General features: G+C 45.3%; 2 protein-coding genes across 12 annotated transcripts in view; one reads left to right on the forward strand and one right to left on the reverse strand.

Annotated features, from left to right (window-relative positions):
- The window catches only part of Syne2 (spectrin repeat containing nuclear envelope protein 2), a 329,254-nt gene extending 310,365 nt beyond the window's left edge, over positions 1 to 18,889 (forward strand). For 7 of the 9 annotated variants that reach the window (XM_048798469.1, XM_048798473.1, XM_048798474.1 and 4 more), the window contains 16 exons: positions 1,796 to 1,983; positions 2,466 to 2,616; positions 3,159 to 3,341; positions 5,133 to 5,270; positions 6,127 to 6,321; positions 7,061 to 7,343; positions 7,886 to 7,954; positions 8,838 to 8,977; positions 11,297 to 11,411; positions 12,453 to 12,655; positions 13,727 to 13,927; positions 14,814 to 14,942; positions 15,719 to 15,910; positions 16,724 to 16,810; positions 17,394 to 17,443; positions 17,708 to 18,889. In XM_048798469.1, coding sequence (XP_048654426.1) covers positions 1,796 to 1,983; positions 2,466 to 2,616; positions 3,159 to 3,341; positions 5,133 to 5,270; positions 6,127 to 6,321; positions 7,061 to 7,343; positions 7,886 to 7,954; positions 8,838 to 8,977; positions 11,297 to 11,411; positions 12,453 to 12,655; positions 13,727 to 13,927; positions 14,814 to 14,942; positions 15,719 to 15,910; positions 16,724 to 16,810; positions 17,394 to 17,443; positions 17,708 to 17,921 — 2,538 coding nt within the window. In that variant the 3' untranslated portion in view covers positions 17,922 to 18,889. The remainder of the gene's footprint in view (positions 1 to 1,795; positions 1,984 to 2,465; positions 2,617 to 3,158; positions 3,342 to 5,132; positions 5,271 to 6,126; positions 6,322 to 7,060; positions 7,344 to 7,885; positions 7,955 to 8,837; positions 8,978 to 11,296; positions 11,412 to 12,452; positions 12,656 to 13,726; positions 13,928 to 14,813; positions 14,943 to 15,718; positions 15,911 to 16,723; positions 16,811 to 17,393; positions 17,444 to 17,707) is intronic. The other 2 variants (XM_048798471.1, XM_048798472.1) reach the window with 2 other exon arrangements.
- A 1,722-nt stretch (positions 18,890 to 20,611) lies between these two features.
- The window catches only part of Esr2 (estrogen receptor 2), a 63,621-nt gene continuing 56,974 nt past the window's right edge, over positions 20,612 to 27,258 (reverse strand). For all 3 annotated transcript variants that reach the window (XM_048798478.1, XM_015490052.2, XM_048798479.1), the window contains one exon: positions 20,612 to 26,295. In XM_048798478.1, the coding sequence (XP_048654435.1) occupies positions 26,109 to 26,295 (187 nt within the window). In that variant the 3' untranslated portion in view covers positions 20,612 to 26,108. The remainder of the gene's footprint in view (positions 26,296 to 27,258) is intronic.

A 27,258-nucleotide genomic window follows, 5' to 3' on the forward strand; every position in this document is an offset into this window, starting at 1 on the left:
TATCCATAGACTAGACTTTCTCTGAGCATCTTCATCAAATTCTACCCAGTTGGAGCCAGGTGAGATCGAGGGAATTTTTCAATTAATTTGTCAGAATTACTCAATTAGCACTACTGTGCTAAATTACTGTTATTACTTTAATAATTCAAAGGATATGTATCAATATCAGTAAATTTCAGAAAAACCTGTTCTAATTCTATAAACCAGTAAGAATTCTTAAAAACTGGAATTCAACTTAAATGTAATAATTTTAAAGCTAGTCCTGGTATTGGCCCTGGGGATACTGCCACCCTTATAGCATTTCTGATACTCTTCCTGAGCTGTAGAGCTTCAAAAACCCACCCTGCACATCTCTCCCTGGGCTCACAGGGTGACCGAGTGGAAGAGATGTTTCTTCTGAGTTTAACTTGGTGCCCATGTCTACTCGGGATCTGTGCTAGCAGCTGGCTGATTTAGAATTCAGGTGGAGTGTTCGCATTTGTTCTCTCAAATCCACCCAAACACACAATGATCTAAATTGTGCATTTGAAAGAAGAAATGTAAGAAAATATTAGGCCTACCTAGGCATATAGTAGTTGTCTCCAAAATTATTTAAATACGGAGCTGACCTGGAATGACCTTGAGCTGCCTCTCTGCAGCTGGTGGCAGCCACTGTTTGTAAAGTAATCCTCTTGAAAACTGGTTTATAGCTTAGTAGAGTTGATAGTGGCTTACTTAAACCATTGTGCAATTTCAGAAATGGTGGTATTATCAAACAATTGAAATAGAATTTAACTTGGTCCTGGCTACTTTACAACATAATTCAGCTACTAGGATTAATGGTGTAGTCTCCTGTCACGTATCACATAATTTGGATGTCAGGGGAAGCCTATCCCATCCAGAATGGCAAAACAAACAGGCTCCTCATCTGTCTCCCTACTCCCCAGCCCACCCATGGAATGTGAAAGAATTATTCTCTCACAATGACTGAAAAAATGTGTGTGTGTGTGTGTGTGTGTGTGTGTGTTGTCCTCATGCATGCTGGGCAGGTGCTTTATCACTGAGCTATATCTCTAGCCCCATGTTTCCTCTTATGAAATTTTTTATCTTTTTCCTGTGACCATGCATTTTCATAAGTATTCTTTTTTCCAAATTGGGAAACGGCATCACTGTCACTATCATGAGAGAAGAATCCAGAGATCCTTCCCTCCTCCCCAGGTCACAGCCCCACTCTCTGGGTAGAGGAGTCCCAGGATTCTTCCCTGGGACCTGTGGAGCCGCTGATGGGCTCATGGAGAGGCCATGCACACCCTTACAGCTATCCACACAGGAGGACGTATGTAAAGAGACAGCACAGGGCTCTTTGTAGGTTCCAGAGTTCTGTGACCCATAAAAGCTCAATTCTGTTGCTAAATCTCAGCTCCTGCTGAAGAGATTTGGACAGTTCAGAAACCAAATCTAAATTGGAGGCCTTTGGGGTAGGTCATTTGGATTAGATTGCAAGCATGCCCAAGGTCTGTGGAACAGTGGCCTCTCAGGGTCAGCAGGGCCACCTGTCAGTGCGCAGCAGGCCCCATACCATTCCCACCCTCACTCAGTTCAACACATAAATCCCACCTGTTGCCACCACCTAGGCTTCGGGTCAGGTGCAATGGCACAGGGCTGTACAAATACAGGCTGAGCCTGTATTGTTGGTCCCAAGTGCACCCAGGGCTGTGTCCCTAGACTAGGGGAGGGATGAGCGGTGAACCTTTGATGCCAACCTTCCATCCATTGCCACTGTCTCAAAGGCTTTCGTACCCTGTTGCAACCCTAGGATCTGCAGCGAGATATCGAACAGCACAGCGCAGGGGTGGAGTCCGTGTTCAACATTTGTGATGTCCTTTTGCATGACTCTGACGCCTGTGCCAACGAGACCGAGTGCGACTCCATCCAGCAGACCACCAGAAGCCTTGACAGGCGCTGGAGGAACATTTGTGCCATGTCAATGGAGCGGCGCATGAAGTAAGGACCCTGCTGGCCCCAAACATCGAGCTGTGGCCTACAGAACCCTGTGCACCCTCTGCCTTTAGTCATAGTAATTGCTCTATTCACGTCACTTAGAAATGTGCCAGGTATTGGCAGAGAGGACCCAGTAGGGGTGACCAGTGTTTACCAAGGACTTATTGGAAAAAAACATAGTGTGGTGCCATCTTCCCCCAGCTCTTTTGTGGCTGCTGTTTACTGGGCCATGAAGCACTGCTGAGCTTGTCTCCTGTTTTTCAGCCCTGTGAGGCAGGAGCTCTGTGATGCTCGGCCCTTCCAGAAGGAAGGTGCACAGACCAGGAGGCAGCATCCTCAGATATTTCCCAGGAAGGGTGGCAGGGTCTCTCCCTAACTGCATGAGCATAAGGCAGCTGGGAATGAGCCCAGTCAGGAGGCAAAAACAAGTCCAAAAGGCACAGGGTGGAAATGAGCGGCTGGCTAAGCCACTTTCCTCCCATCAGAATCGAAGAGACATGGCGCCTGTGGCAGAAGTTTTTAGATGATTATTCCCGCTTCGAGGACTGGCTCAAGTCTGCCGAGAGGACAGCAGCCTGCCCCAATTCCTCTGAGGTGTTGTACACAAATGCCAAAGAAGAGCTGAAGAGGTTTGAGGTAAATGCCTTCCCCATCCTTTCTCCTGCTAATGACCAAGACAGCAGCCACTCAGAAGCTACTAAATGGCTTCCCAGGGCCTACTTCCCCCACCTCTGGAGGGGATAGCACAATCCTCAGCCTGCCACCAGCTGCTAAGGCAGCTTTGCAAGGTGTTACCCACGTATGCCAACAGCCATGTGCTGGCCTTGGGAGCCTGTGCTTTAGCATCAAAGACCTGGGGATAGCCAGGCTCAGTGGCACACCTAAATCCCCAGCAACTTGGGCCGGGTGAGGTAGGAGGATGGAAAATCTGAGGCCAGCCTGAGCAACTTAGCAAGACCCTATCTCAAAATTAAAATTTAAAAGGGCTAGGGATGTAACTCAGTGGTAGAGCACCCCTGGGTTCCATCTCTAGTACCAGAAACAACAACTACTGGTGAAGTCACCCTCTGTTACCTGTGCTGACTGGGGACTGGCCACACAGAGCAAGCCATTGGGGTCGGGGAGGGGCATGTCCCAGCCCTCTGCCTCCTTGACACTGACCCCTCCGTGGGCTGCAGGCCTTCCAGCGGCAGATCCACGAGCGGCTCACTCAGCTGGAGCTCATCAACAAGCAGTACCGGCGGCTGGCGCGGGAGAACCGCACCGACACGGCCAGCAAACTGAAGCAGATGGTCCACGAGGGCAACCAGCGCTGGGACAACCTCCAGAAGCGGGTGACAGCCATCCTGCGGAGGCTCAGGGTAACCTTTCCTGCAGCACAGGGGTTATTTGTAGATTTTTGGGGAGAAGCGATATGGGACAGGCAGTGGCAGGCTTGTAACAGCGCAGGGAGATTTCACTGCAGGACTAACCTGTCTTAGTGTTCTCTTTGCACCAAGGAGCCCTCAGCTGCCAGCGTTCATTTTTAAAGAGGGATTTGTGTTGGGGCTTCGTAAAGCCTATTGATGTGATCTGTGTTACCAAAACACAACTCTCTACAACTTCCAGTGTGCACGTGAGCACAGGGACTGCCCGCAGAGCACAGGCCCTGCTTCCTGGGTCAGTGGAGGCAACACACAGCTTCCAGAAAGAGCCCTGCTTTGCCTGTCTGTGTGTTGTTATGTGCCCCCAGGAATATGCATAAACCCCATCATGCATGTGCCCCTCCGCATTGCAGAGGTAGGGGGCAGCCATTATTCTCCTTTACAGCTCAGTGACTAACCTCAGAGGTTGGGGGCTGGTGTTTCAATAATACAGTGGGGACTCCCCCTCCCCCAACAGAGACTAAACTCTTTGGATGCTCAAATCCCTCATGCAAAATGGTGTGATATTTGCAAATAATCTATGCACATCCTCTCCTCCTATACTTTAAATTGTCTCTGGATTATTAATTGTCCCTAATATAGGTAAATACTTATTACACTATGTTGCTCAAGAAAAGTCTTGTCTTGTCCTGATGTTCAATGCAGACAAATTTTCTTCAAATACTTTCTGTCACAGTTGGTCGAATCCTCCAGTGTAGAACTTGAGGATACAGAGAGCCAACTGTATGTACTCACCCTGGATTTCTGTAGTTCATAAGTTAAACCTAAAGGAGTATAGTCAGGAGCTATCCAATGTGATATTAACCCCTACTCTGTTCTCAAGGCAGAATGCTTTTGAAACTCTTTTAGAAAGATAAGAATATTTTGTTTTGTTTTGTTTTGGTGTTTCTGGTTTGGTTTGGGTTTTAACCTTCTGAGGAGGACATTGGCTACCATTTCTAGTAATCTAGACAATTTCATTGTGTTTTTGTTGTTGTTGTTGCCCCTGAGCATCCCCAGCCTTTTTTTTTTTTTTTTGGCAACAGGTCCTCACTGAGTTGCTTAGGGCCTTGCTAAATTGCTGAGGCTAGCTTTGAATTTGTGATCCTCCTGCCTCAGCTTCCTGAGTTGCTGGGATTACAGGGGTGTGCCACCACAGCCGGCTCATTGTGTTAATTTCTTGATTGGACTATTACTAGTCTAAATGGTCATTTGGCTCTGAATGCCACATTTCTCTGGAAATTGGCTGCCCATCTGAGAGCCTCCTAAACTGGAGGTGTGATGCATCTCCTCTGGGTCTCCAACATGCTCAGAATTACACAAAGGCAAGTGGGGCAGTCAGTTAGCCAGGTTCAGCCCTGCAATCTGCACTTTTCCATCTTGAAGCTGCTGCTAAATCTGCCATGCCTGGCCCGGCCTCCCAAGGGGTTCCTCAGTGGACAGGGGAAAATCCCTGACTTAAAGAATTACAGAATTTCAAGTGTTTGAAAAGACCTCTGAGATCATAATCAATATTCCCACACCTCCCTCATTTGCTAGGGTAGAAACCAAGGCTCAGAGGTTGGGGGCTTGTTTGGTATCACAGCCAGGACCAGACCCAGGCTGCAGTGTACAGTGCTTTCAGGCTTCCTGGGCACCCCGATACAAGTCTTCCCGAGCACTCGGACACCCTTTCCTTTGAGCCAAAGGTGATGAATACCTGAACTTTTTCCCAAGGTCAGTACAGATCTGATTTCTTCCCCTTTGCAGCATTTCACCAACCAGAGGGAGGACTTCGAGGGCACCAGGGAGAGCATTCTGGTGTGGCTCACAGAGATGGACCTGCAGCTAACCAATGTGGAGCACTTCTCCGAGAGCGATGCTGATGACAAAATGCGCCAGCTGAATGTAAGGGCTGCTTCCTCAGCTCCTCTTCAAAGATGGCAGCTTTGAGGAGGAGCCCTGGCCAAGTACAGATTTCACCTGATGCTCTAAGAGCAAATTCCAGAATTCTTTGAGCAGCTAGGTTGCATCTTACCTATGTATTACTGGGTTCTCATGAGCAAGGACACTAATCCTTGCAGTTGAGGGGTCATTGGAATGAGGCCCCTCCCCCTTTTTGATGGCCACTTATAAATCATCCAAGGGGAGAATTTGCTTTAGGCTCCAAATAGAAACGTCATACAATGCTGTTTCTCTAGCACTCAAATTGAGTATAATGAAAGGGAAATCTATCATTGGTGGTGCCAAGAACAGATTTAACCAATATCTATATTAGGTTTATCTCACGGTTGTTCTCTCCTTAGCTAGACTTTAGAAGAAAATGAGAAATGAAAATTTTTCTCCCCTAATGGCACCCATAAACATTATTATTTCATCTGAGGCAAACAGATGCCCATTGGTTGCTTATTATGGGAAATGTTCTTGTGTTCACCCAGTATCAACCAGAGGAGTTACTTCCCTCACACCCAAGAATGATTAACGTCCATCTGTGTCAAACCCTTAGAATTTATTAATTGGAAAAAATCGGTGCCCAGAAGGAGGAGGAAAAAAATACATATACAGCCTTTTTAAACTATTAAATCGTCATTGTCACTTGGTTAAAAATTGATGAAGCTGGAATCCTGGGTACAAGACAAAATGAAAATAGGAACAAAACCAAAATGACACGCCTTTTCCTAAGGCCCTGTTTGAACATAGCACTGGACGCCCCGGGTGCAATTTTCTTTCTTTTGAAGTCGTCTCTTTTTCATCCTCTAAATAGGGCTTCCAACAGGAAATTACGTTAAATACCAACAAGATCGACCAGCTCATCGTGTTTGGGGAGCAGCTGATTCAGAAGAGCGAGCCCCTAGATGCCGTGTTGATTGAGGATGAGCTGGAGGAGCTGCACCGGTACTGCCAGGAGGTGTTCGGCAGGGTCTCTCGCTTCCACCGGCGCCTGACCTCCCACGCTCCGGTAAGGGCAAGGCCGCCTGCCCAGGGCTCCACCAACCGCTTAAAGAATTGGGATGTCAGTTTTGTAGAGGTTCAACTGATTGATTTTATGGTTAAAAATCACTGAGACTATGCTGAAATTTTTCATTTCTGCTTTTATTAAATAGAGCTGTGAGTACTTCCAAGTCCCCACTACCCAGTGGAGAGGATGGTACTTCTAAAACTTCCTGCTCCTCTGACCTGTTTTCAATGTATTCCTCAGTACAGGGCTCCTCTGGCACATGACGGTACCCCGAGAATTCATTGAAAACAGTTATGGTTTTTTCATTACAAATTTGGGAATGTGTTTCTTAATGTGTGAAAGCTTTTAATATCTGTGCCTTTCTGGTGTTTTGTTGGCAGATTTGAAGTTGTTTTTGTTTTGTTTTTTAAACTTTCTGATTCTTGGAGGAATTTGCTACTGACACGAAAGTTTGCTCGGCCTTTCCCCTACCTTCCAGATAAAGTTATTTAAGTTTGATTATATACCTCAGCTTTCTGTCTTGGAAACAGCTGGAATTTTTGCAAAATACAGATTCTAGCCCCATTCTAGATTGGCTAAACTCAAATAACCATAAGCAGAGCCTGGAGGTACAGTTCTTTTTGAATCAGCCTTAGAAATGCTAGTGGTGGCTGCTAGCCAGGCAGACTTCCAGGGCTCCTTCTAGGTGAATTGCCCTTGAACTGGTTAATTCTAAAAGCTGGATACTCCCCCCCTTTAGGGTTTGGAAGATGAAAAGGAAGCCTCTGAGACCGAAACAGACATGGAAGACCCCAGAGAAATCCAGACCGACTCTTGGCATAAAAGGGGAGAGAGCGAGGAACCCTCGTCTCCCCAGTCCCTGTGCCATCTTGTGCCCCCTGCTCTGAGCCACGAGCGGTCTGGCTGTGAGACCCCTGTCAGTGTGGACTCCATCCCTCTGGAGTGGGATCACACAGGTGACGTGGGGGGCTCCTCCTCTCACGAAGAAGATGAGGAAGGTCCATACTACAGTGCACTCTCAGGTAATGGCAGATCCCCAGAGTCCTAGAAATTGACCCATTTGGCTGTGTTCCTAGCACCCTAGTGACACGGGCAGCTCTTGATGTCTAGCTTGTGGCCAACCCAGACAGACTTCTATAGCTTCCTGGGTTCTGTCCTGTCCACCTTTTGACTTACCTGAGAATTGGCTCATTCCTATGAACCAGTGAAGGGGTGAAAAAGCAAGAAATTGACATACAGACATTAAAGCCGCGCACAGATGGCTCTCGCTGTTGGGGAGACTCCTCAGCTAACTTTTCAGTGGAGTTTCTCGGAGCCTCAGTAGACTGAGCATCTCTGTTCTTTCTACAGAACTTCCCCTCCCTCCACCACTACAGCAGGCAATCAGAAGTCAGCTGGGGGAAAAAAAAAAAAAAAACTCCTGGTTTCAAAACTCTTCTAATAAAAAAGATAGAGTAGTTAGTTTCCTCCTTTCAGCTGACAATGTTTCAAAACTGTTAACTTACTACTTGGGCATTAATCTGCAGGCATGTCCAGTGAGGAAAATGACATTATTCTTTTTCAGATGTAGAAATCCCTGAAAATCCTGAGGCCTATCTTAAAATGACCACAAAAACTTTGAAAGCATCTTCTGGTAGGCCCCTGCCCGTGCACGTCTCCACATGGCAGAGTCCCGTGACGCATATTGCATCCTAACCCTTGCTCCCATGTCCCGTCTGCCCTGTGCCTTCTGTGGACACCATGCGCCTTGGTCCTCGTGTCATGGTGTATTTACACTGCCTTACTCACCCATAGCTGCGTGCTCCCTGCCCTCACCAGAGCGTCTCCATGCCAGCCCTCCTCCCCGCAGGGTTATGCAGGAGGAATTTTCTCATGATGCCTTTTTTCATTTCCTCCATCTAACTGAAGTCCTTTGGCATGGACCAAGCTTTTCTTCATGGTGGCTTGGTTTGGAACTATTTCCTGGCTTCTGACCATTTCCAGGGACTGGGCTGGGTGGGTGGGGGTGAGGGTACCCCTACCTCTGCTGCAGGAGAAAAACAACCTCCTTTCTTCCACTTGCAGCTCTAACCTTTATCTTTCACTCTGTGGTGGGGGAGAGCCACGAGCAGCAGCCCTTGGGGTCTCCAGTCCATCTTCAAGGTCACCCCTTCCCCTCAATTCCAAGAGGCCTTCTGTCTTCTTGGCCCCCAGACCCAACCTGGCCACCCAGTTTCCCCTCCCCACTCAAGATACCAGCTCCATTCAAAATGCCACTCATCCCACAGCCACTCATGCTCCTTGTGCTCCGCTGTGATCCCATCTAGTGCAGCACGATGCCGCTCAGCTGCATGACTCATCTCATCCCCTCCTGAGACATACTGACGTTTTGCAAACATGCATGCTTTGCAAGGAGAGCTGAGGAACTCATCTTGACACTATAACCTGATGCCATATTCCCCATGACCTGCTTTGTGTCACTAAAGAGGAATCCTTTGTTTGCAAAATAGACCATCACTTGCAACTTTTTGTTTCAGGTAAATCCATTTCTGATGGCCACTCGTGGCATGTTCCTGACAGCCCTTCCCATCCCAAGCATCACTACAAACAAATGGAAGGTGACAGGAATGTACCACCCATCCCCTCGGGTTCCAGCACCCCTTACAAATCAGCCTATGTAAGTCTTGACTCTCCTGGGAATGTAACCCAAATGTATGAGTAAGAGTAAAAATTTAAGAGAGAGAGATTTTTGGTGCAAATTACATGTGCTCACTCCCTAGGCACATCTTGAATTGGTTTTCTCATGGGACAGTTGCTCTACTGAGGGATTGGGGTTAAAGTTCAGTGGTAGAACACTTGCCTAGCATGGCCCAAGGTCCCAATGTCTGGGTGATTCCTAGCACTACCAAAAAAAAATCTCTGCTAAACTGTCCATCCACACTCCATTAGGACCCTGGCAAACAGACCAGAGAGGTTTCTAGCCAAAACTATCTTTGTGTATGTTGACATAATATAGTAGTAATTGTTTCTGTTTTGTCAGTTTTCCATGTAAAACTTAAAGAGACAAGTTGCTGGGCCTTCCTGAACTGCTCCTGAGCTCCCAAGCCTTTGTTGTTTATCTTTTTTATTATTTTTTTAATTGGTGCATTGTAATTATACATAATAATAGGACCTATTGTGATAGATCAATTTATGTGTTGTGCAGGTATGAATGTGTTTCATTCCCTGGTATCCCTGCTTTCCTTCCCTTTCTCCCTCCCCAGGACCCTTTCCCCTGTTAAACTGACCTCTTGACCACATCCTAAGCAAAACACCATGACTTCATGTTTAGACTTGATGGCAGGCCATGGTGGATGGTGGCTTGGGTTCCCAGCCCTGCCAGTTCATGACTGCAGAACCTAAGGCACTTTGTCTTGCCTCTGTGAGCTTGACTTACCCAAGGATAACCCTGCCTTGCATAATTGTTGCTAAGACTGATGTGTGTAAAGGTAAAAGAAGGCCTGCAGGAGTGGAGGTCATCATTACTGCTGCCATATTGGGGGAGGGGGGTAGTCACAGCATCTGTCCCTTCTCAGTTACATGAGTTCTTAGCATGCTCCGGCTGGGCAAGTGGGGGACAGCCTAGAGTTTACTATGGGCCACAGAATATTCTTAGTACAGAGGATTAGCGACAAGAGAGTTAAAATTAAAGCATCCCTTTTATCTTAATACCATCTTTTAGAGAAACCAACAGCAATGTAAGCATCAGGAGATTTAGTCAGAGTGCCCTCTGTCTAGGAGTGACTATGGCTACCCACTTGGAGATGGATCATCTTCACACATTCAATCCCAGTCATTTGACAATGGGTTGGCCACATAGAGTTCAGAAATACTTCCTTTTGCTTGGCAAGCAGCTCTCACTTAATCTGCCCTTCTGGTGTGAAATAAGATGGGGGGAAGAGACCCAGCGCCTGACCTGTGCTTCACATACCCTGGGCCCATGTGGTTTGCTTCTCCTAGCCATTACACTTCTCGTGTCCTTCATCTGGCCAGTTTCAAAAACGCAAACCTTTTTGTTGTGTCTGAAGCAGGCATGTCCCCACAAATTTGAAGGATTTTTAAAATTTGTTCATTCCACACAAATAGGCCACATGGACTCAATCCAAAGAAAGGAAGGATAGTTTTCCTAAAAGAAACACTTTTATTTCTGCAAAGGCTTGAGTAACATAGTCCATTCAGCTCTGTGATAATAGAGAGCCAGTGTGTGCTGTGAAGGACACACACCCTCAGAGGCGGTTTGTCCAGCCACCTCAGTAGGGAAATGGGAGGAATAGTGAAAATGCTGTGGAAATGTGAACGTGCCAACACGGTAAGCACAGAGATTGTTTTTAGTTTTCTTCCCACGGTTCTCCTGGGGACCTTAAAGCATGAAAATTTAATTTTATTCCCATTGCTGCCATCTTGCCCTTTTCTGGGCTGCTGCAGAGGCTTTTTAATTTTTTTTTTTTTTAGTTGTAGATGGACACAATACCTTTATTTTTATTTATTTATTTATTTATTTTAATGGTGCTGAGGATCAAACACAGTGCCTCACACATGCTAGGTAAGCTCTCTACCACTGAGCCCCAGCCCCAGCCCCTGTTGCGGAGACTTTGTTTCTCCACTCAGCTCTGCTTGCTTATAAATGCTAACCACATATGAAGCCACCTCCATATTACTAGCGAGTGGCCCTTCGAAGCAAAGGGCCCAGTACCCTTATTTCTTGCCTATTAGTCTGAACCCAGGCATTCTTCAGAAAACTTTTAACTTTTATAGATGGCTTTTGTTGTTTATCTTCTTTATTGTTTTTTTAATTGATGCATTATAATTATACATAATAATGGGACCTATTGTGATATATTCATACCTGCACAACACATAAATTGATCTGTTTCATTCCCTGATATCCCTGCTTTCCTTCCTTTTCTCCCTCCCAGGACCCTTTCCCCTGTTAAACTGACCTCTTGACTCATTCTAGGGAAAGCTGCTATTACAGCCAGGCACTGATGGTGGCAAAGAAAGTCCAAGAGTCCTGAATGGCAGCCCTCAGCAGGAAGACGAGCATCTGGCCACCCTAAGAGGACAGCCATCAGGTACTGCTATGCCGGCGGCTATCAGAGAGATTGTGTGTGGTATTTGGGCTTAGCTCAGCATTTGAAACATCACCTGAAAGAATATTAATTAGGAATTAAGCTGGGTGCAGTGGTGAATACCTATAATCCCAGGAGTTCCAGAGGCTGAGGCAGGAGTATCACAAGTTGGAGGCCAGTCTGGACAAATTAAAAGGGTTGGAGATATAGCTCAGTGGTAAAGGTTCAATCCCCAGCACTCACCCCCGCAAAATTAGGAATTGACCAACATATGATTCACCAAAACTATTAAACTTACTCTACAACAGCCAATATTATTTTCAGATTAAATGACTTGTATTTATGAGTCCCTAAACTATTCATTTTAATTTGGAAACTGTTCTTTAAACATTGACAAAATATGCCTCCTATGATGAAGTTTTTAATGACTTCATATACATATCTCAAATGTGAAGTCTCGGGAGGCTGAGGCAGGAGGATTTTGAATTCAAAGCCAGCCTCAGCAACTTAGTGAGGCACTTAGTTTTTATTTAGAGACAGGGTGTCTCTAAACACCCTGTCTCTAAATTAAAAAGGCGAGGGCGGGGGGCGGTGGAGGAGCTGGGGATTTGGCTCAGTGTGTTCAATCCCCAGTACCAAAAAAAATCAAAATAAAGATGATAAAGTATTCTCAAGTGTCTCCTCATTAGACCAGACCAATAACTGACAAAGTTTTTGCTCAGCTAAATCTAAAGTGAAGCTGATAGCTCTGTGTGATTGTGTGTGGACCAAAGGAGGAAACGGAGAACTGAGATGCTGAGCTGGCGACCAGAGCACACATCGGTCCCATGCTGGGTTTCCTCCCCAAGTCCCCGCCTCTTTCCAGCCTTTGGGAGTGTGGCACAGAGAAATGCGCTGTGCCATATTCTGGAAGAGAGAACAACCCTACCCAGATCCTCCTGCAAGGGGCGTCCCACACACTTTTACCATGCTGACCCCTAGTAGCTTCAGCCAGAGAAGTCTGTCTGCATTATTGCTTTTTTTTAATTGGTGGCTTTGTTTCAGGTGCCTTCGACAGATGGGAACTGATTCAGGCACAAGAGCTTCACAGTAAACTCAGAATGAAACAAAACATGCAGCAGCTGAACTCTAATATCAGCGCCATCACTGCTTGGCTGGGAAAAACTGAAGCAGAGCTTGAAACTTTAAAGATGGCAAAGCCTCCCTCCAACATCCAGGAAATGGAACCCAGAGTGAAGAGATTGCAGGTGAGCTGGAGGCCTGGAGGGAGAGGAGCTGAGAACGGGCACGTGAACGCACTGCTGGGCTGGGTAGGTGGCAGCTCACAGATGGAGCGTGGTAGAGGTCAGCCTGTTTCATGTCACTTCTGGATGGACAGATCTGATTTCCCAGGCACCTCTAGACTTTTCTGTTGTTGTCATTTTTGTTATCGGGGATTGACCCCAGGGGCACTTAACCATTGAGCCCTGTCCCTAGGCCTTTTTCTTTTTTGAGACTGGGTCTCACTAAGTTGCTAAGGCTGGCCTCAAACTTGTAATCCTCCTGCCTCAGACTTCAGATTACAGGCAGATACCACTGTACCCAGCTACCTCGAGACTGTGGAGGTGCTGGTGGCCACTGTCCAGCACCTTTAAGTCTGAACTATATGTATAGTTCCAGGTTGGTAGATCCTGTGGCCTGATCTGGTCACCCTACTATACTGTTGGGATTTGTCACCCATAATCAGCCTGGGCCCCACCTGTACCAGCCTAGGGAGCAGAGTAGGGGCAGTTCAAGCCCTGTACTTTGGAGGTGTTCCGAACACAAGCCTGAGCTCTAGAGGCCCTGGGCAAGGGGTCCTGGGGTATTCAAGCACTCTTCATATTTGTACTTTTATTTTACTTTGTGCGTTTGTATATCAGGGATTTCCATTCATCTTAGAAATAACATTTCTGGGATATCTGGAGATAGAAAAGTGACATATACTTTATCCAAAAGACTTTTAATCTGGGTCCAGAAATTTTATTAAGTCAATCACAGAGCAAGGGCTGTGGCAGTCAGCAGGATCGCTTCATGCCTCCAGCATGAAATTAATCCAGTGAGTCCACCAGCAAGGAGACCAGCCTCTGCTGTCGGGCCGTGTGGGCTAGCGTGCCAGGTTCCCTGGCCTTATAAGGCAGCTCCCTCACCTGATGCTTCCCAGCCAGTCACAAGCGAGGTCACTCGCGTTTCAGTAGCCACAGCCCGGAGAAGTGTGTGGAAGGCCTGCTCCCTACTGAGGTTCAAAGGAGCCCCTCCTTTTCCAGAGCACTTAGCCCACTCATTTCCCTCTGTGGCAGGAGATATTAAAAGCTTTTGACAACTACAAGGCATTAATGGTCTCTGTCAATGTGAGCGGCAAGGAATCTCTCCCAACTGAGAGCACCGAAGCCACAGAGCTCCAGAGTAGACTCCGCCAGCTGGGCCTGCGCTGGGAAGCGGTCCAGGGCGCAGTGGACAGCTGGAGAGGGGACCTGCGGCAGTCGCTCATGCAGTGCCAGGTATGCTGACTCAGCCCAAGGCCCTGTCTCCGGCAGCGGCCAGGCCCATGTGGTGGGAGCAGCAGATATTTTTACTATCATCAGACTGCTTTGGCACAAATGTGGCTTGTACTAGGAAATGTGTGCTTTACTGTGTGTTTCCAAAGAGTCATGCACCCCAGTCACGCGCGCGCGCACACACACACACACACACACACACACACTCCTCTCCTTGAGTCTCCTGGCCTCACCCACCCCCTGTGACCTGTAAGGGTCACAGCAAACATTCTTGTAGGTTGGGGATGCCGCCCCAACACTGCCCCATCTCTGTCCTTCTGCCAGAGTGATTGGCAGACCTGGTCATGGAACACAGGAACAGTTAATCCAGCTGTCCGACTTCATAGGTTTGGACTTTAGGCAAAATCACTGACTCTCCCAGTCTTGGTTTTCTCATCTGAAAAATGGGCATCGTTTTAATACCAGTCTCCCAGGTCCTTTTTAGAACTAATGAGGTGGTGTGTGTCATCTTAGCCCTGTGCCTGACACATAAGTGCTCAGCATTTATTAACACTGCATTGCTGTTTAGCTCTGACCCCATTTTAGGAAACAGAGCCCACCACAGCCTGGGCCAGCTCCCTTAGCCATCGAGCCCAGTGAACTTGTTGAAGAATGCATGTGGTCTCTTCATTGAGGATGACCCGAAGCCCCTCCTTTCTGCTAGCACTTTCCCCCTGCTCTCCCCTTGGCTTGGTTTGAGGCCTTGTACTGTAATTGAGATGTGGCCCTTTTATTCACTGGCTTAGACGAATGGGTGACTGATGGCCGAGAAGCAGCCTGCAGCCTTCCCGGCACTTCCTCTCCCATGGTGCCCAGAAGGCACAGTGCTTAGATTATGTTGTTTTTTAAGGATTTCCATGAATTAAGTCAAAACCTGCTCCTGTGGCTGGCAAGTGCTGAGAACCGGAGGCAGAAGGCTCATGTCACCACTCCAAAGGCAAACCGCCAGGTCCTCCAGGAGTGCCAGAAAGAACTAATGGTAAGTTCCCTTCTCCAGTTTTCTGCAGATCACTCACTGGCTGCTGGCTGCTCCAGCTGGTCAGAGTGCTCCTGTGCACGGACAGTGCCAGAGGCAGCTGTGACTGTGACTGAGCTGTGACTCAGGAGTTCGGCCCTCATGTTCCCTCATGCCCTCTGTAATCCTGAAGCACAATGACTTGCAGAGATGAAGAGATAGAGCAAGAAGTCTTTCAGACTCTCAGGAATTGGGGACATGAGTGTTTATAATACCTGACAAGCCAGGCATGGTGTTACAGGCCTGTTATCTCAGCAACTCAGGAGGCTGAGCCAAGAGGATTGCAAGTTTTAGGCCAGCCTGGGCAACTTAGCGAGACACTATCTAAATATCAGAAGGGCTGGGTGGAGCTTAGTGTTAGAGCCTAGTGCACACTTGCCTAGTGTGTATAAGACCTTGGGTTCAATCCCAGGTGCTTCTGAAATAAATAACATCCTGAAAAACATAAGGCCCTGGGGACATAGTTCCAGGACTCCTGTAGGTACCAAAATTTTGGATGCTCAAGTCTTCCTACCCCACCCCACTCATTCCTTTCCTCTGATTTCTCCAGCATCATAATTATCTGCAGAGTGGAAAGGAATAAAAAGCAGGGGCAGGGTGCAACCTGCTTGCTCTCTAAACAGTGCTAGACTGAGGACACAGGCAAAGTAGAAGGCTCAGCATTCATCGGGAACTGAGAAAGCCTCGGGTGGCCACACCAGCTTCTCTTTGGACAACTATTTCACACACTTTTATTTCAGCAATTGAAAAAGGAACTAGTAGAACGTCAGCCTCAAGTCAACTCCCTACAGGAGCTCTCCACCAGCCTTCTCGTTAAGGGGCATGGAGAAGACTACATTGAAGCTGAAGAGAAGGTCCATGTCATCCAGAAGAAACTCAAACAGTTACGAGAACAAGTATCCCAAGATTTAATGTCCTTACGGGGAAGCCAGGTGAGTCCCCTGGTGGCTTTTTTATGGGTTAAGATGTCACAGTAGAGGCAGACAGAAGGCAGGGTTTGTAGCCTTGCTGTGGCGAGGAGGCCAGGAGAGAGCAGGTGGACTGAGTGGAGTGTGGCCATAAAAATTGCATAAGCTCCTCACATGTGTTCTGTCATGTGAAAAGGGAGAGAGCAAGGTAACTGCCTTAATTGTCATGGCTGGGGTTATGGAAAGCAGCCATCCGTCATCATTTCTGCCTTCAAATCAAACAGACTCAAGGCTTCACTCTCACCTATATCTCAATAGTGCTGTTTCTTGAGAGTTTCCCTTGACATCTGCCTTAGTGGATGAGGGCCTGGTCTTCCCACATCACCCCACTCACTTCAGAGGTTTCATGTCCTCTTTATTGTCCTGGTCCCTTTGTTCTCACCACTTCTCTAATTTATTTAACTTCCTTCTCTTTAAAATGGGATATAATTCAGAACCAAAGGCATACCCAGGCTGTGGGCTCCCCAAACTTGGGACAGATCCCTCCATTCTAGAATGTCTACTTCCTCCTGTACACCCAAGACTTGATGTCTCGATGGCCACAGTGACCTTGGTGAGCCCCTGGTCAGCTGGAATCAGTGCACATGGCTGGCCTTGCCCTGGTTATGTTCTCTCTTGTCTGGAAAGGTTTCGAGTCAAGGGCGGAGAGCAAGAGAAGGACCCTGCTCAGGAGGAGCTGTAGGCTTGGGGAGGGAGCAGGGCCTAGAAGACTGTGTGAAGCATGGTTCTGTGCTCTTGTGACTATTCTGAACTGAACTGTTGGGGTGTGGCTTTCAGAACTCAGACCCATCTCTGCTCAACTTTGATGAGGTAGACTCCGGGGACCAGCCTTCTGCAGCAGCCATGGCAGCTCCCCAAGCAAAGGTGAGAGCCCCTGCCTTCTGTCAGAACCACAGTCGTGATTTTTTTTTTAATTTTTAATTTTATTTATTTATTTGTATGGGGTGCTGAGAATCGAACCCAGTGCCTCACGAATGCTAGGCAAGCGCTTTACCCTGAGCCATAGTCCCAGCCCCATACACTCGTGATTTTTAAAAGTCACTGAGATGACAGAAACTTGGAACTCCAAGACTAAATAAGACAGTTCCTGACAGCACAGATCTGCTTTAACTCTGATCAAAAGAAATGCTTCCTCAAAGATTTTTTTTTTTAATATTAAAATATACTTTTTAAAAAGACCTGACTCAAAGACTGTCTCCTACTCAGTTACACTAGGTTGGGATCATAGTAGATTTACGAGGGCCCTTGTTAAAGGGGTTTCCCGATTTCTCCCTCAAATCAGATCAACAAACATGATGGTTTAACAAACCCAATTATTTCTTACTCAGTATTGTTGAATCTCAGGTGTCTTAGTCTAGTCTCAAGTGTGGCAGGAAGACGAGCTATAGAAGTGTATCACTTTAGGACCAAACTGTCTTCAACTTACTCTTTGGTTTCTTTTTCCCAGCAGGTCAGAGCAGAGAGAACTACAGAAGATGAGAATGAGACAGACAGCAGGTAATGACCTCACAGTCACAGGAGTGACTCCCCAGGGTTCACAGTCACTGTGCCAGCTCTGCCAGTGCCACTATGCAGGTCCTTGTAGAAGTCTGGTTTTCTTTCTCCTGGAAACTTCTGGGGTTTCTCTTCCAAAACAGGACCCCTGCTGTTGGCTGCCTTTTGCTCTCTCACCCTGGATTTTCTTGCTTACGTAGCAGAGGGTCAGGGGAGCAGGTGAGTGTGTCCTCTGGAACCTCCTGATCAGCTCTCCTCTGTTGGCAGGATGTCTGGTCCCGGCAGCTCACAGCCACGGCGCTCCTTCCTCTCCAGGGTGATCAGGGCAGCGCTGCCCCTCCAGCTGCTCCTGCTGCTGCTGCTGCTCCTGGCCTGTCTGCTGCCCTCCTCTGAAGAGGACTACAGCTGCACCCAGGCCAACAACTTCGCCCGCTCTTTCTACCCCATGCTGCGGTACACCAATGGGCCTCCCCCAACCTAGAGGGCTCAGCCATACCACCAGCCTCTTTGCTGTGGGTGCCCAGCTGTGGCCCCAGACCAATGTGTGAGTGACTCTTAGCACTGGGAATGTCCAGGGATCTGCAGTGGACACCCGCCTCTGGGCTTGTCCAGAATGGGCTCTTGGGGTTCCAGGGCAGCTTTCAAATGAAGTCCTTCCTTGGGGACAGGGAACTATTGCAGCAATTGCCCAGGGCATTTTGGCAAAGCTAGTTGATTGGTTGAGGGAACTCTGGAAAGGGCAGTTTTCCTAAGAGTCTCGCACTTTGTAAATTCTGACTTATTTGTAAAACAGCATTATTATAACGTAGCTAACGTGGTCCATGAGCAGTGGCGTTCATCACAGAATATATATTAGAGAAACAAGCAGATCCCACCTTAGAAATGGTTCCAAAATTCATATGCACTGAGCTGATTGACTGAAACAATCATATTTTAAATGTTTAGAATCAGTTTTCTTCCAATCAGCTAGTGATCTTGAGCTACCAGATATAAACCAAAATGTTCAGCTCAGTACCTAGATCTGCTCTTTTATATTGCTTTAAATTTTTAAAGAAATTTTATTGCATGGATGTGGTTATTTGTGCATATTTTTTAACAATGCTGAATCTATGAATAATGTAAACTTGGATTTTTTTAAAAATCAGATTTTAGCTTGAGCTTTTGACTAATGTACAGTAAACGCCAAACTACAAACTTGATAGGGATGTTTTTGTAAGTTAATTTTATAAAAATTTTCAATGTTTAAAGAGATGCTTCAGGTTTGGTTGAACCATTTTGCCAGGGGGGGCGGGGGTTGGTACAGAAACTTGAAGCTGTCTGTGGTATGTACAACTCAGATGTTTCTCATTAAAAAAAAAAAAAAAATTAGCTAAACTGTTGTAGTGAATTATATCACAAAGTGGGTCAGTGGCAGTCTTCTATTAAACAAAAATTGTTTTTAAAATATTATAAGGGGCTTTTTATTCTAAGCTAAAATTTATATTCTACTTATTTAACTTTGTACAGGATTGTTTGAGATCTAGAAACCTCACCCTATCTGGAGGAAGGACCCTTGTATATGTGTAAATGACTCTATGATCTCAGGTGCTAATAGGGAGTAGATGAAGAAAGTCCCAAAGGGAAGGTGGACACAAAAGATCAAGACCATATGACCCAGTTTTTGTATTCCCATCTCTTTCTGGAATGAATTGCAGACTCAATATCCCTTATCCAAAATGCTTGTAGCTAGAAATGTTTTAGATTTGAAGCCTTTTTTGCATTGGAATATTTGCATGTGCATAATGGGATATATAGGGGAGGGGGAACCAAGTCTAAAAAAGTATTTTATGTTTCATATACACCTTATCCACAGAGGCTGATGTAATTTTATGCTACATCTTAAGTAATTTTGCACATGAAACAAAGTTTCACTGTGCAGAATCCAGTTGTAGCATTATGTTAGTGCTCTCAGTGCTCAAAAAGTTTTGGATTTTGGATTTTGGGGTGAAGCATGCTCAACCTGTGACAGGTAATCAAATATTTAACAAATGTTTCAGGCAAAGCCACCTGCCTTCCATACAATTCCAGCACCACTGTCTGCCTTCTGCCAAAAGAAAGAAGGTAAACCCCAGCATTTCTGCTGCCTTGAAGTTACCCAGTTCCACACCTGCATCTGGAGTATCTAGAGATAGATGTGAAAATGGGTCATTTTCTGCCTTTGGAGGCTGAGGCAAGAGGATCACAAGTTCAAGGCCAACCTCTGCAACTTAGACCCTGTCTCAAAAAATTAGGGCTGGGAATGAAGCTCAGTGGTAAAGTGCCCTGGGTTCAATTCCCAGTACCAAATAATTCACCTTTTTCATAAATTTCTCTGGGATTACATCAATTTAAGTAAAAATGTTACAGCTCTTTCCTTAAGGCACTGAGTTGCTTAGAGAGTTCCTGCTCCATTTTAGCCTGAGAGGAAGAACAAAATTCTTATTTCCCTCTCCATCTTCCATTCTGCCCTAAGGGGGAGACCTGAAGCTGGTCAAGTGCTGGTTGCATTTCAAAGCCTAACTATGCATATCAATTGTGGACACTCCCTCAAGATAAAGACCTTTAAGTCTTGAGTTTAGTCACCCCCAACTCTGATGAAACCACTGCTGCCTTCCCTCACCTCAAACTCAGTGTATTCCCAAAACACTTCTCTGAGATAATGTTTTATATTGCTGCAAATATATTTGCATCTTTCCTTCCCCACTTGTGGGGGAAATTTTCAAGTGACCATTGACCCAAAGATAATTTCAGTATGAATGAATTATTTTCCCCTGCATTTCTGAAGGGTATGATACTAAATGACTCAGAAGGGGTCATTACAGAAAATCTACCCAGATAATTGATGCCCTGCACACCAGGACTTTGACATTTTGTGGGCTTCATTTTACTCATACACACTTACCTGTGGTCAGATCACAAATGATTCAGTGACTAAAGATTAAATGTTTCTTGTTGAAGAAGCTGGAGATGAAGGCAGAGGTGAACTCTTCTGAAATGAGGCATTTGTGTTTATGGATCTCATAAAGGAAGAATGCGCCCATGGTCGTCATCAAATTTCCAGAGGGCTCTATAAACTCAGAATTCACAATAGAATGTAGACACCATTTAGCCCAATTATAAGTTCTTATATGCCCAACAAATACGGCACAAAAATTAGGAAATCACTTTATTTATGTCACATTGAACTTTTCTCTGCGATGGTTCCATAGACATTGGAAGGACACAGTAAGGAAAAAGCGCTTCTCAGAGGAATGGAAAGCAAGTCTCCAAGTCTGCTTCCACACAACATCACACATTCATTTCTTGAAAAGTCCACATTTGAAAGCCTGTGAACGGGAGTCAACAAATCAAGGGCACAAAACATCACCCCCCCAAAAATGACAAATTAGAGCCAAGCAACAAACTCTGAGGTACACAGGACCATTGAAGAATATAGTTATAGAACCAATACTCATATGACATTCAGACACCATTGGACATCTGCCCTTCCCAGAGAGGAAACCCACCATCAACTGGCTGGTCCTATAAGTGAATTAGGATCCTTAGCATTTAAAAAAAAAAAAAAAAAATCCTTGACTCATGAACAACAAAAAGGCTGATAGATTTATGTATCACAGAGACCACAAACATGGAGCCAGAATTCCAGTGAGCTCAAGAGCTATGAAGAAGCCTGTATTTTCACACTATGGAATAAAGAGCTATAGGAAAGCATTCATGCCTAAGAGATGTGAGACTTCTACATGGGTAAATTTCCAAGGAATATACTCAGCTTTGACACATTTGGGGAAAGCAGTAATAGGTAGATAGTGGTGGTGATGATGGTCCCCTCTGGCCTGTGAGCCCAGGAAGAGGAAAGGAATAATATAGTACATCTTTTTTTTTTTTTTTTCTGCCTGCCATTGCTGCCACTTGTAAGAATTCATGCAGACCCCATCCAAGCTGAGGAGGCAGGATCTGAAGGTACAACACAAGCAACCCTAACTGACTAACCATCTTTCCATCCTACTGAGATTCAGCTCAAGAAGCAGAATCCTGCAGCAATAATGCTAGCTGGACAAGCAGACTGGAATTTCATTCCAGGCTCTATGGTAAGTATGACCTCAAGCAGGTCATTGTCCCCTGGGGAATTTCATTTACACATGTATAAATGATGGAACTGGAGCTGGGTGCTGTTGGCACATGCTTGTAAACCCAGCAGCTCTGGAGACTGAGACAGGAGGATCATGAGTTCAAAGCCAGCCTCAACTCAGTGAGACCCTGTCTCTAAATAAAATACAAAAGAGGGCCAGGAATGTGGCTCAGTGGTAGAGTGCCCCTGAGTTCAATCCCCAGTACCAACCCACATATACCCAAAAAAAAAGAAAAGGTGGAACTGACTTTCTGTGTCAGAGGTTTCCAAGCTGTTAACTGTGTCTACAGGGTTGTAGTAGGCATTAGGAGTATACAGTGTCATCAGTAAGTCCCACTTAAGTCACAGTAGCCATGCATGTCAGAGTGCTTTTGATAAATGGATTCTGCAGTTTAAAATTATTGGGATGGGGCTAGGGCTGGAGATATGTGAGTGGTAGAGACCCGATAGATAGATAGATAGATAGATAGATAGATAGATAGATAGATGATAGAGATATCGTGTGTGTGTGTGTGTGTGTGTGTGTGTGTCCCACTAAGCAGCATCCCCAGCCCTTTCATAGTTTTTGAACTAGTTGAACTGCTTGATCACTTCCAGCACTGGACTTGGACTGCCTATATTCAGCTCTGTTACTTGCCCTGTGTGGACTGGAACAAGTTCGCTTAGACTCTCTAGTTTCCAGCCAGAAAGTTATGATCATGGTAATCATTACGAAGATTAAATGTAAGTAAGTGCTAAAGGCTTACTTTACATAACCTTTATTGTGTTTTTTGAAAGGGTTTTGGCAGCTTAAAGATATGTACCAATCTTATTTAGAGACAGGGTCTCACTGAGTTGCTTTGCACCTTGCTTTTGCTGAGGCTGGCTTTGAACTTGTGATTGTCCCACCTCAGCCTCCCCAGCTGCTGGGATTACAGGCATGCACTACTGTGACTGGCAAAAAATGTACCAATCTTAATAAAAATATTTTGTTTTAAGCCAGGTGTGGCATATACCCATAATCCCAGGGACTTGGGAGGTTGAGACAGGAGGATCATAGGTTTCAGGCCAGCCTCAGCAACTTAGTGAGGCCCTATCTCCAAATTAAAATGGTTAGGCAGGTAGATCAGTGGTAAAGCAACCTTGGGCTTAATCTGCAGTACCAAAAAATATGTTTGTATAGAACTAGAAACTGAAGATTCATCTTGAATTAGAAAAAGTATCAAAATATTCAAGACCCTCAGCAGATGAAAATAGGAACCAACACCAATTTTCACTTGCTAGAAAATTCTAGAATTGCTTCCATTTAGCTCATGTACATATGAATATGTAGTACAGTTTTGCCAGGAGTTGGCAATTGATTTTTTTGTTCTAACTGAATTCTCTAAATCTGTTATTTGGCTGACAACTCTGTCTTTTGTTCTCATGTCAAATTTTCAAGAAAATCTCAGGATTATCTGGGGTTTAATCTTTTCTAGTTGGTCCTGGTTCGTGACAGCCCTGAGGATGGAAAAGAGGGAGTCAGAACAGAGGGAACTTCCCTTAGAAAACCCACTGTGAAAAATCAATGCTCTCCTGAGGTTGTCCACCCTGGTCCTCTTTAGGGACAGCCAGTCACTATCTGAATCTGAGTGAACTCTGGGTGGGAAGGACATTCCATGGTGACCATTAACATTTGTCTGTATGACCCCATGTTAGCTAATCAAATTAAGCCCAAATCTCACTCATCTCCTGTAAATAAGTTTCTTACATTAAATGATCAGTTACAAATTAAAACAGGAAGGAAATCCTGTGATACCAGTACAAGGCAAAGCTGAGGATCAGGGTTCCAAAATGTGTTGAAAGTAGTTAGGTCTTGTATTCATTCAATAATCGAATTCCTATTTACACTTGTCAGGTTCTGTTTGCTCTAATTAATTCCTTTTAAAAACTGAACTTGGAAAACACTGTGATCCCTGCTTAGCTATGGGAGAACTCGAACTGCCCTAGAGGAATGTGGACATAGACTATTTAAGAAGAGTAGACATCCCCAAAATGAAGGCATTTCAAAGAAAGCACTGTGAATTAGACAAACTACTATCTTTAAAATGGACACAGAGGATTTGACCGGCACATCAAAAGGGCAGCCTGAAGCATTTAAAAAAAGTCCATCCTTACAGGATATATTTGGATCAGATGGGCAGAGATATTCAAAACACTTCATCTGAAGAGGAAGAGGGCCCTGGGATACTCAAAATGAAAAACAAACCCTTTGAGTACCAAGTATGTTTTCTCTATCGTCTGGTTGCCCCAGATCCCAGTCAGAGCGCTGGGGTGAGAAGGTGCTAACCTGTGCAGCCAGCACACCCAGGTAAGACTTGGAAAGATTCACATCCTGACTAAATCCTTGAGAAACAGACAGAAGAATTTGTGGAAAATAACTAATGGCCACTGGACAAGAATCACAGGAAACGCCCACTTACCTGGAAACACAAGACTTGGCACAAAGGACACTTGGCCACCTGAGTCCAATATGGTACTTTCTTTAGGTGTCAAAACTCCACCTAAGGGGGCCAGGTTGTGGCTCGGTGGTAAAGGGCTTCCCTAGCACATGTGAAGCACTTGGTTCAATCCTCAGCACCACATAAAAATAAAGATTAAAAAAAAACTCAACCTAAAATATCCACTCCGCTATGTACTAATTAGGCAATGGATTGGAACCCATTCTATTGTTTATTCTTGTATTTCTTGCCTGGTAATCTGTAAAATAGAAGAATTCACTGGCAAATAACTTTTCAAGGCTGCCTTCTTTGCCCCCACTGCCAAGCCTTGTGTGTTTACAGTAGGAAACTTTAGGCTGGTCAGAGAGAAAGAAAACTGACCTTCTCTGCTTCCTTATGAAATCAAGCTTGTTTTCTGTGCTGAATTTCTCTAAGCCTGTCACATTTGGGTTACTGAGAATAATTTTAAACTGCCTCAGATTACCAGGCTTGGTGTGTCCAATGTCCACGTGTATCTAAGACAGCTAAACTCAACTTTTAGTAAAATTGCACCAGGGTCAAAATTAAGAACTAAAGGTTTTTCACTTAGCAAAAACTAACCTTTATGACATTAAATTTAATCTTCCTAATGACATAGTAAATACAGGATATGCTAGCCAAAGTAAACTTATTTTCAAAAAGAAAATGTATTTACTGCCATATTCCAAGGAACTTTTGAAAAACATTACTACAAAAATCAACATGATCATTTAACTGCTCATTTCCAAAATAATGACTGTTATACATTTTACACATTGGCTGTGTCCTCCAAAAATTGGTCTGAAAATTTCCATTTTTAAAAAAGTGAGTTAAAATTGTCATTTCAGAAGTGTTTCGTCTTCCTTTCCTATTTCTATATTGCCCAGACCACCATATAAATTTTCTGATAAGAAAATATTTTAAGAGAGTTCCCCAGGGGTTAAAAGGATTATTTTTTGCTATAAATACTTACCCCTAAATAGTTCTCATTTTTAAGGAGAGTTTCCAAGCCAAGTCTTGTTCGAGTGGTGTCTAGACAGCATGGCCCCAGAGCTAACATGCTAGTGTGTGTGTGTGTAGCATCTTTCCACAGAAAAGCACCCATAACCCATGGTGTCCCTATGTCCCCCAGGTGGCTGATATGGCACTTATGGCTGCCACTTCTGCCATGTAAGATGGAAACTGCATTCACAGCACCCTGGGAAAAACTGTGGCTAAAACCTACACCCACGAGAGAATCCCATTCCTGCAGACATGAGGTCTTTCTGTAGCACACATGCTAAGCACACTGGGACAATAGTTTCAAGAAGGCCCAACTCCAAGGGCAGAGAAATTTAAATCTGCCACAATCCTCCATGAAAGTGATCGCACACACCAAAAGAATTAGTGGGCTCCATGAATGCATACTGAGGGACAGATGTGTGCAAAGAGAGTGATAAAGTCTGGTAGGAAGATCACGGCTCACATGCCAGTTTAACCACTGTCCCCTTGGTCTTTGACAAAACCTCAGAACATGACATCAGTCCTCACAGGCCTGTGAGGTAGGTATGTGAAACTAGTTAACTGATTGTCATTGCGGTTTTCGAACCTATAATCAAATGGTCCAGAAGACAGCATCCAAAGGTCAACTCCAAAGGGACTAAAGAGTGCACATTAAGGGTTAGTCCATTTCCTATCAATGTGTCATGTTCTAATTTGCAACACTTCCATGTCAGATTTACACCATTCATTCCAAGACCTTTAGGATATTTCCCAAAGAGGGGAATGAAGATGGAAAGTAAGAAAGGGACCACATTGAGATCCTAGACAGCCATGTAACATGGGACTCTGTATTCAAATGTGCCCCCAATACAAGGAAAACTTGATTTTCTCACCCTGACTCCTGAGAAGTGGAAGGTAGGGAAGGACCAAACATGACAGAGGCAGCCATACCCAGATGAGGGGCCACTCTGTGGAGATACGGTGAAGGCCAGGCTCCTGATCTGCTTAAGTTCATGCTTCTGACTTTGACCTCATGTGGGCCTTTTCACCTCCAGGCCAGGCATCACTGAGCTTGTGGGTTCTGGGAGCCCTCTTTGCTCTTTCTGTCCTCTGCTGAGCTGCACTCAGACCCCGAGACGGAGGACTTATACCCACGGAGCGTGTGAGCATTCAGCATCTCCAGCAGCAGGTCATACACGGGGACCACATTTTTGCACTTCATGCTGAGCAGATGTTCCATGCCCTTGTTACTATGGGACAAAAAGATACTGAGTTTTTTTTTCCCTGAGGGTAGGGTTGGGAATGTCAAAATCTTCCCCATTCTCCTGCGCAGAGCAGGTCCGAAACTGCCCCCACCCAGCACTCCCCCAGTCTCCTACTCTACAGCTCAACCACCCAGCTCTCAGTAATTTATATTCAGGACAAAAACAAAATTGTCTTGACTTTTGTGTCCCACCACCCACCCAGCACATGGCACAGGGTACAATCAATTCTAATTATTCACCGTAGTCATGTTTTATAAAGTCACTGTAAACACCAAGTTAGCAAATACTGAGTCACTGCTCCTCAGGGACATACACAGGTTCCTAAAAACTTCTCATCCCATTTTCATCAGCTGGTCAATCTTGTTTTAGGTGTGTTTATATAAAGATGCCTTATTTAATAGACATTGTCAATTTATTAGCATCAAACTCACAGCCAACAAAAGGCACCCTAACTCATGCCTGAAGCAAACTTACCTATTTTCTCCAAAAGGCACATCACAGCTTTTCTAAGATAGAGAGCATTTCTGCACTACATTAGGAAGCTGTTTTTAAATGAAATTGCCCCCAAAAAATGTAAAAATGTGGCTCTGAATAGTGTACAGGAGCCAGACCCAATGGCACATGCCTGTAATCCCAGCTACTTGGGAGGCTGAGGCAGGAGGATTATGAGTTTGAGGACAATCTGGACAAAATAGATGCTGTTTCAAAAAGCAGAAATAAAGAAAAAACGGGGACAAGTGGTCTTTTTTCCTCCCTTGTGCTAAAATCCTTCCCCACAACCCCTCACCTCACTCCTCAAGCGGGCATTATCTTTCACCTTCATCCAGCCCTGGTGCAGGGCTACCCTCCTGGGTGACACCATGCACCAGCAGAAGCCATTGCTGCCACCCCCTTCACCAGCACACAATTTTACATGTGGATCTGGAATGTGCTCCATCCACAACCCTG

The sequence above is a fragment of the Marmota marmota genome, unplaced genomic scaffold (assembly GCF_001458135.2).
Source record: "Marmota marmota marmota unplaced genomic scaffold, marMar, whole genome shotgun sequence".
Classification (NCBI taxonomy): domain Eukaryota; kingdom Metazoa; phylum Chordata; class Mammalia; order Rodentia; family Sciuridae; genus Marmota; species Marmota marmota.